Source organism: Acanthisitta chloris, unplaced genomic scaffold, assembly GCF_000695815.1.
Source record: "Acanthisitta chloris isolate BGI_N310 unplaced genomic scaffold, ASM69581v1 scaffold932, whole genome shotgun sequence".
Taxonomy (NCBI): Eukaryota; Metazoa; Chordata; class Aves; order Passeriformes; family Acanthisittidae; genus Acanthisitta; species Acanthisitta chloris.
The window spans coordinates 757-9907 of NW_008660798.1; the positions used below are offsets into that span (position 1 = coordinate 757).

The window sequence follows — 9151 nt, forward strand, 5'->3', positions numbered from 1 at the left end:
CTGCAGCCATCAGGATTAGAGGTTTTCAGAGGAGCAGAGAATTGCCCACTCATAGAATCATCAAGATTGGAGGAGACCTCTAAGATAATTAAGTCCAAGGAGGAGAACTCTAAGGTCATTAACCATTAAGTCTCAGGAGGAGACCTCTAAGGTCATCAAATCCAACCATTAAGTCCCAGGAGGAGGCCTCTAAGATCATCAAGTCCAACCACTACTCCTCAGTCCCTGCAGCCCTTGAGCCATGGATATGAAAAGTTCTATGTGGACTTTTTTGCCTCTTTCCTGACCCCTCTAACAAGGGAGGTGCTACCTCACCAGAGCATTTGTGCTCTGGATTTCTTAGCATTGCCCTAGGGAAGATCCCTGCTTTTAGGGCTGTGGATAATTTTAGAGCTAATCTTACACAGGCAAGGAGGGAGGTGTGGTAGGAGCAGAGGTTGCTCTCCCTGCAGGTGTGGGAATACCAGGCTTCGGGACTTGCTTTGCAGGGAGGTTTCTTGTCCTTCTTGTGTGCTGCAGAGGTGTAGTGGTGGAGTCTAACGGGATGGGGCCTGCCCTGATCCCTGGGGAATGTGTGCTGAGCCTGTGCTGGTGCACTGGAATCAGGGCTGACTGAGTGCATGAGGTTTTCTCCCCCAGCTCCCATCCCAACCTACGTGCTGGGTGCTAACAACCAGGACACCCTGAGCTACTTTCCGGACGTCAGTGGCTGCGAGTTGGCTGAGAACATCACTTACTTGGGTAAGGCTGCAGGTGCTCTGGGGTCATGGAGGCCTGATGCTGCTTTCTGACCTTCCTACCTCAAGGCCTTCCTTTTCCTGGCAATTTTATGGTGGCATTTTTCATTTTGGGCACTGAGGCTGAACTTGAGGTTGATGCAATCTGCTGTGTAAAATGTGTAAGAGAACACTGATTTTCAGGTTTTTTTTTTGTTTTTCTAACACTGAACTCACTAACTAAAAGGAATAGTGGCTGGAAGAACCTGTTCTTTTAGGATATCTTATTCTCAGAGTGTGCCTGTCTCTGTGTGGGGATGGTCTTGTCCTTGAATGTGATTTTGCTGGAGTAGCAGAGGTAATAAGTGTCATCTGAAGGTAATGAAGCTGTAGGAGAGCTAAAAGGAAAAAACAGTGTCTTTCTAGAACATCACCTGACAAAAAAGCATAACAAATAGAGTCTCTTTTCATTCAGCCTTCATGGTATGGATTGATTTTTGGGAAGGAAAGTAGGAGGGAGGAGAGAGAAGATTGAGAGTTATCTGAATAGCTGGTTCAGAGAGAGACAAGGCTGAGGGTTGTCTGAGCAGCTGGTGCAGGGAGGAGAGAAGACTGAGGGTTGTCTGAACAGCCTTGTTGTTGTAGGTTGGCTTTGAGCCATGACACTAAATTATGTCCTTACTCCAGGTACAGAAACAGCTGCCTGTGAGGACACTTTCAGCAGCAGTGAGGCAGAAGTGCCTGCACCTTGGCTGAGTGTGTGTGTGTGTTGCTGCAGGCCGGCGAGGGGTGTTCAGCGGCTGCTCGGGGCTGCAGGTCGCCTACCTGAGCGGGACAGAGGCACAGCAGCAACCAGCTCCTGCACACAGTTTCAGTGCCAAGGATGTGGCAGAGTTAAAGACATCTCTGCTAGCAACCCCAAACTTCAGAGGGGTGGATATACTGCTCACATCTCCCTGGCCCAGAGACGTGGGGACTTATGCCAACAGCACGGTGAGTGTTGTGTTTCCTGGAGAATGGGTTTCCAGGGGGGTTTGACAAGGGATTGTCTTCTTGCTTGCAATGGAGGTTTGGGCTGTTGGGCCCAAACCTGAGTGCTTGAGGAAGCTGGGAGTAAACCAAAGGACAGGGGATGTTCTGGTTCTTCAGAAAGGGAGGACTAAGGGGCACGGGGATTTGTGAAGCTTCAGGGGGTTTGTGGAACCTCAGAGGGCTTATGGAACTTCAGGGGGGTTTGTCTATCCCTGCCTGAAAAATCTGAGTGAGTAGCTTTCACCTGCTCACAAATATTGCTCTGAATTCAGTCGGTTGCTGTGGAATGAAGATGCTAGTCATAAATATCCTGAGCTGGAAGAGACCCACAAGGTTCATCAGTCCAACCTCTGTCCCTGCACAGGATACCCTAAAATCCCACCATGTGCCCAAGAGCATCGTCCAAACACTCCTTGAGCTCTGTCAGGCTTGGGGCTGTGACCACTGCCCTGGGGAGCTGTTCCAGTGCCCAAACACCCTCTGGGGGAAGAGCCTTCTCCTAATATCCAGCCTAAACCTCCCCTGACACAGCTCCAGCCATTCCCTCAGGTCCCGTCACTGACACAGAGAGCAGAGATTGGAGATTTTCCAGTTGTAAATTCAGATGGTTTCAGTAGGAAGCCTTGGAGATTCCCTTATGCAGAGACTCTGACATACTTGGGTTGATGAAACAAATGGATGCAAACTCTGAATACACAGAGTTGAATATATTCTCCCTTATGGTTGGTGGTAAGAGATCAAACCCTTTGGACTTTTTTTCTCCACCTCTAGGGAATTACAACCACTTATACTACATGTCCAACATGCAGATCTGTATTAATAATGTAATTAATGAACCTGTTTCTTTTCACTGCAGACTGACAGGTTTAAATAAAACTTGTTTTGTATTTCATAGGGAGAAATAGATACCAAGAAATGTGGCTCCAAGCTAGTATCTGACCTAGCTGTGAGTCTCAAACCAAGGTACCACTTTGCTGCCCTGGAGAAGACCTACTATGAAAGACTTCCCTACAGGTTTGTAAGATCGTGTGAAATCTCGTCTGTTTTCTAGTAGAGATCAATTTTTAAAGAGCACAGGAGGACTGATGTGCTGTCTGAGTATCTTCGTGGAGAACAGTGTTTTCCCACTGTCCTTTGTATGTGCCACTACAACCACATTTTGCTTCCATACAGAAACCACACAGTGCTTCAGGAGACACCACAGCATGTGACCAGGTTTATTGCACTTGCTGATGTTGGCAATACAAGCAAGAAAAAGGTACTTTGTCTTGAGTCTTTTTTCTTTTCTCAAGTACAAGTAACAGGGGAGTAAGCCCAGCTTTGGCCAGCATTAGACACTTAAAGGCTTGGCTGAAGTGGAGGTGTCCGTCTCACTTCAGTATTAGGTACCATTTGCCCACGATGTCAGAAGTAAGTGATGCAAGATGTGTTCTGAGGCACAAATCACAGAAAACAGATCATTCCTGAGTTAGGAAGAGACTGCTCGGGTTTGTTTTTATCCCGTTTCTCTTCTCCCCTTAAGAAAGTTGCAGAATATAGAAGGACAGGTTGGTAGTGATTAAGGATCCACAGGATCCAGGCCTGATAATTAAGGTTCTGCACAGAAGGAAAGCCTGGAAATGGGCAAGGATCAAGGTTGTTTTTTAGTCAAGCGAGATACAATGCTGCTTTTCAAAGACATCTTTCCTCAAAGTGAAAGTAGTGAGCCCCTGGAAGCACTCCATTAACTCCTGGTTGGGACACTTAGCTCAAACACCAGTCTGCTGAGTTGTGGGGTGGCATTCCAGGGTGGTCCATAAGTGAGGGAGAGTCCTGGCAGAAGCTTCTGGCCCCTGAGGCAGCTGTGTTTGTTGCAGTACCTATATGCCTTCAGCATCGTGCCGATGAGCGCGATGGAGCATGCGGAGCTCGTCAAACAGCCCCAGGATGTCACTGAGAACCCCTACAGGAAACTGCAGAAGGAGGCTCAGAATACCAAAGCCACCCTGTGTGCAGAGGTACTGCCCTGTACTATTTCCTCTCTGCACTCTGCTTTCACTCTCTGTGCTCAGGGTGCTTAGAACTGTTTGGGTTTACAACTGGAATAGTTCTATGTAGGCTATTTGCATCAACCTAAGTGCATAGGTGCAATGTGCAGGAGTTTGTTCATGTGCCCCTTCTCAAGCCAACCATGCCCTGGGTGGGAGTGGTTCATGTACCCCTTCTTAAGCCAACCATGTCCTGTGTGGGAGTTGTTCATGTGTCCCTTTCTCAAGCCAACCATGTCCTGAGTTGAAGTTTGTTTGTGTGCCCCTTACTTTGCAGCAGTACTTGGACAGCTCAGTTCATTCTGCTCCAGGATATGCAGACAGAATTTCTTCATGGCAAGGGCTGTCAGGCATTGGAAGGGGCTGCCCAGGGAGGTGGTGGAGTCACCCACCCCTGGAGGTGTTCAAGGAGTGACTGGATGTGGCTCTCACTGCTCTGGTCTAGTTGACAAGGTGGTGATGGGTCACAGGTTGGACATGATGTCATCTTGGAGGTCTTTTCCAACCTCAGTGCTTCGATGATATTGATAGTTTTCAAAGGTAAATCACACTGATTCTTGTCACTGTGCTGCAGTTATAGCAGGTTTCTGTTTTCTAAACAGGAGGAACCAGCTTGTCAGTTTTTCTTTGACTTGAACAAACAGCAGGGAAAGAAACGCCCCTCAGATGGGAGGGAGAGAGGAGACTCCCAGCCTAAGCAAGCCAAGAAACCCCGTGAGTATGGAGAGCTTTGTTCCAGGGCTGTTCCCTGAGGCATTGGACCATGTCACTCCCTTTTCCTCAGGCTGTTGAGCTGTGTCAACTTGGCAGAGTGCTCTGTCCTATCCCAGGAGCTGGGGGAATACAGAAGGATGAGGGGTCCATTGTTTCTGACAAACCTGACAAGCAATAGGTGAAAGAAGAGACATATTTTAGTAGCTCATTGGATCCCTGGTGGTTGTAGTTGGGCTGATGCGTTTTACCCTCTGAACCAGCCTGGCTCGTGAATGTGACAGCAGGCAGTTTCACAGGATCAGGTATCCCAATGGGTGTGAATCCAGGTGTTATGACAAAGATATCACACTGTCACACAAACTGTGTCTGACAGCATCTGCCCTTGTCTGTACCTATGCAGTGATTTTACCTCCATTTGTTTAATTCACTGGTGCTTTCTTGTTAGTGAACTGTAACTACTAAACCCCTGGACTTGGTGCTCTGTTGTCAAGCCAGAGCACCCCCTGAGGATGGCAGTCAGCAGGGTGTGACTGCCACCACCTTGCTGGAATCTCTCAGAGGCACCATTGTCCTGACCAGTCCTGCTGCCAGGAGCTGTGTCCTCCTGACACCTCCAGCACTTGATCAGCTGGGGAGGGTGGCTAGAAAATACCAGGTGGGCTGTGTGCTAACACTTGTCCCTCTCTGCTTTGCTGACACAGCACAGCCCACAGGGCCCTGCTGGTTCTGCCTGGCCAGCCCAGAGGTGGAGAAGCACCTGGTTGTCAGCATTGGCACACATGTGAGTACCCATGGCATAGGCTCTGCTGCACAACACCAGAATCATGCTGAGACATGGAAATATAAATGATGATCTCCAATTTTAAACCTAGAAACACCAAGCAAACTTGATTTGCAGCTCTTGGGTATGTTGGCAGTTTCTTTGTATGTGCTCTACCAAAAAATAGATAAGTATATTTTATGTATATTACAAGATAGATAGATAGATATAGTGAGTTATATATGAAGTATGAACTCTTAAGAAGTGAACTTGGCCCAGTTTAGCTCTGGCAGCAGAGCTGGATTCTGGTGCCTGAACACTTTTTGCTGTGCCAGCCCAGCATTCCCATCTGGCAGAACTTTTCCAGCTGGAATTCAGTGTAAATTGGGAGCAGGATGCACTGTCTGGAGTTCTCTCAGATCTCCCTGGGGTGATTGTGTTCGGTTCTGTTATACAGAGATGAAACAGAAGAGAAGAGAGCTTCAAAGTCAACATCTCCAAGTACATCTTGGAGATTCATTCTGGTATATGCACTTACTGCTCCTGTATAGCATAATCCACTTCAAACTGCTACAGGGACACGTTTGTCCATGGCATTGTAAGTGGATTTTTGTGTCAGTAAAGATAATCTAGCCACAGTGGTGAAGTTAACTCACTGCTTTCCTGCAAACAAGGCATATATATATATATTCAAAGGTGTATTTTCTGTCCTTTGGCAGTCTCTCTCTCTCTGTCTCTCATTCCTCTAGTAATTAATAAATTCAGCATAAAAATATTCAAATAAAATTGCTAATATTCAATCCCTCATAAGCAACGAAGAGGAGAAAACTCTCCTGTTCCTGAGGCAGAATCCCTGAATAGTCAGAGAGCAAGTGTGAGTGTGTGTTGCTTGCAGTGAGTAACTGGTATGTACTGTTTCACTCTAGTGCTACCTTGCCCTGGCCAAAGGGGGTTTATTACCTGACCACGTCCTGATTCTGCCTATTGGGCACTATCAGTCAGTAGTGGACTTGTCTTCAGAGGTGCTGGAAGAAGTGACCAAATACAAGTCTGCCCTAAAGGAATTTTTCAGAAGCAAGGGCAAGAGATATGTCCTGTTTGAAAGGAACTACAGGAGTCAGCATCTGCAGCTCCAGGTATGGCTTGGCTGTCACCCTGGGAGAGGATAAACCCACACTGAATATAAACTGCAAAGGAATCAAGAGGCATTTAGGGCTTACTGTGGTGGTTTCTGGTTTTGGCAGATCTGTAAGTGTATCAGAGCTGTAGCAGAACTACCACAGAGATCAGAAAGGAGAAGGCTGTGCTGAGAACTTCAGGCTTTCAGTTTTCAGCTCTTTGCTCAGCTCCTACAGAAATAAACCCAAACAACTCATAAGTTTAAGCCTGTAGAGATGGGTGAGCCCCTGTCTCGTGTGATGAGGCTGAGCTGTACTGAGGAGCACACCAGCTCCAGTGATGGTTTCCTTCTTTGAGTCCTCTCCAGTGATTGCTTTCTGCAAGACCTTTGCTTTGTCTTGTCTTCTCTTTATGGCAATGTCCTCCCTCTCCAGGTGATTCCTGTCCCACTGGACCTCTGTACTTCTGAAGACATTAAAGAGTCTTTTATTGCACAAGCACAGGAACAACAGATTGAATTGTTAGAAATCCCAGAGCACTCGGACATCACGCAAGTATGAGACCACATTGCACCTGGTAGTCTCCTTCTGTCCTGCCTAAGCTTTCCTTCTGAGGTCACTTTGTGGGGTTAAGCTGTTGGAGGGAGAGCCTCCAGGACTTGATTTGGGGATGTGCCAGATGTATTCTTCCCATGAACTTAGCTGAAAATTACTCCAAGCTATGTGTAGGCCTTGGCCAATTCATTCCTTCTGGTACCAAACACCAACCCTCTTTCAGTGCTGCTGCACATCAGGTAGTGTTAGGTTCCTTTGAGTGAGGACTGGGAAGAAATCTTCCTGTTCTATCAGAGAAATGAGTCAGGAGTGCCATAGCAGTTGTGCTCAGTGGTCCCAGGGAGAATGACCTGCAGGAGGAGCCAGAAGCAGCATGTGTGCAGTCTTGTCTCTTTTTAAGCCATTGCAGCTGTTGACGCTCATGTGGACAACCTGATTTTGACTTGTCAAATTGCTTAGCTGAGAAATGGAAGTGAAGCCTCTTCACAGGCTATTTTTCCTCTGCAAATGTGCTGTGCTAGTTCAGGGAGGTCTAGCTAAGGTTAAGAACAACCAGACCTGCCTCGGTCTCTGTTTAATGACTGTAGTAACTGCAGAATTAAACCACAAAAGGTATTATTGTAGTGCCAAGGGTGCATCATCCACTGATGCTCCCAGCAGGAAGTAACCCATCACTCCTTACTCCTATGGAAGGTACAGTTTGAGGTCAGACACTGAGCTCAGGCAGTTTGGTGGGGTTGTTTTTCAGTTTCCTCTCTGGAGAGAGGACCATGGCATGGGGACAGCTGGGGCCCTAGGCCCTGAACCAGGCAGGGAAAGGGTGTGCCTGTCACCTGGCAGCTCTGTGCTGGTTCATCTATCATCCCAAGGTGTCCCAGCTCTAATGTCCCAGCTCGTGCCTTAGTCTGGGACCTGGCATATCCCCTCCCTGCATTGTTGTGATGCCTGTGCCGTTGGTCCATTGAAATTCCTCCAAACTCACACCACATGTGTTGGGTTTTAATGCTGTGGCTTGGGAACCCCCATGTGTTCCCATCCCATGCAGTGTGTTTGATTTAGCAACCAGGGATCCTGGAATTGCTTTTTTGTGTCACGTTCCTGCATATACAGAATCATCTCTCCTTATACTTGTGAGAAGGTACACACCCTGTGCTGCCCACCCTCCCTCTGCAGCATAGCACACTTTCAAGGAGGTCCCTTTCCTGTCCAAAGCACAGGCAGTTAGGCATCTCTGTTCCCAACACCTCTCTGCTCTCCCACAGGTGGCACAGCCAGGGATGCCCTACTTCTACGTGGAGCTGGACACAGGCGAGAAGCTGTTCCACCGCATCCGTGGGCGATTCCCACTGCAGTTTGGCAGGTTGGCGTCCCCTCCAACCCCATGTGGTGCTGCTGTGAGGGTGATGTGGAGATGATGCGATGATGATGTGATGATGCGATGATGTGATGATGGTGTGAGTATAAGGTGCGATGATGATGATGATGGTGCGATGATGATGATGATGGTGACGGTGCGATGATGATGATGATGCGGTGACGGTGCGATGATGATGATGATGCGATGACGGTGTGATAATGATGGTGTGACGATGGTGCGATGATAAGATGATGCGATGCTGACGCGACAGCGGTGTGATGCTGACGCAATGATGCGATGATGTGACCATGATGTGATGATGGTGTCACGCTGATGTGATGATGCGATGATGGTGTGGTGCTGATGCGATGGTGTGAAGCTAGTGTGATGATGTGATGATGCGACGGTGTGACGATGGTGCTACGATATGATGATGATGTGATGATGCGACGGTGTGACGATGGTGCTACGATATGATGATGATGTGATGATGCGACGGTGTGACGATGGTGCTACGATATGATGATGATGTGATGATGCGACGGTGTGACGATGGTGCTACGATATGATGATGATGTGATGATGCGACGGTGTGACGATGGTGCTACGATATGATGATGATGTGATGATGCGACGGTGTGACGATGGTGCTACGATATGATGATGATGTGATGATGCGACGGTGTGACGATGGTGCTACGATATGATGATGATGTGATGATGCGACGGTGTGACGATGGTGCTACGATATGATGATGATGTGATGATGCGACGGTGTGACGATGGTGCGATGCTGAGAGGCGATAACGCTGTCGTTGCAGGGAGGTGCTGGCGAGCGCGGCGCTGCTGGCGCTGCCGGAGCGCGCGGACTG

General features: G+C 48.1%; 1 protein-coding gene across 1 annotated transcript in view; it reads left to right on the forward strand.

Annotated features, from left to right (window-relative positions):
* The window catches only part of CWF19L1 (CWF19-like 1, cell cycle control (S. pombe)), a gene marked incomplete at both ends in the record, with an annotated part of 9506 nt that extends 363 nt beyond the window's left edge, over positions 1–9143 (forward strand). Inside the window, 11 exon segments of the mRNA XM_009069933.1 lie at positions 640–741; positions 1495–1709; positions 2644–2762; positions 2922–3006; positions 3605–3745; positions 4378–4489; positions 5191–5270; positions 6176–6385; positions 6803–6922; positions 8185–8282; positions 9101–9143. Coding sequence (XP_009068181.1) covers positions 640–741; positions 1495–1709; positions 2644–2762; positions 2922–3006; positions 3605–3745; positions 4378–4489; positions 5191–5270; positions 6176–6385; positions 6803–6922; positions 8185–8282; positions 9101–9143 — 1325 coding nt within the window.
* Between the last annotated feature and the right edge of the window lie 8 nt (positions 9144–9151).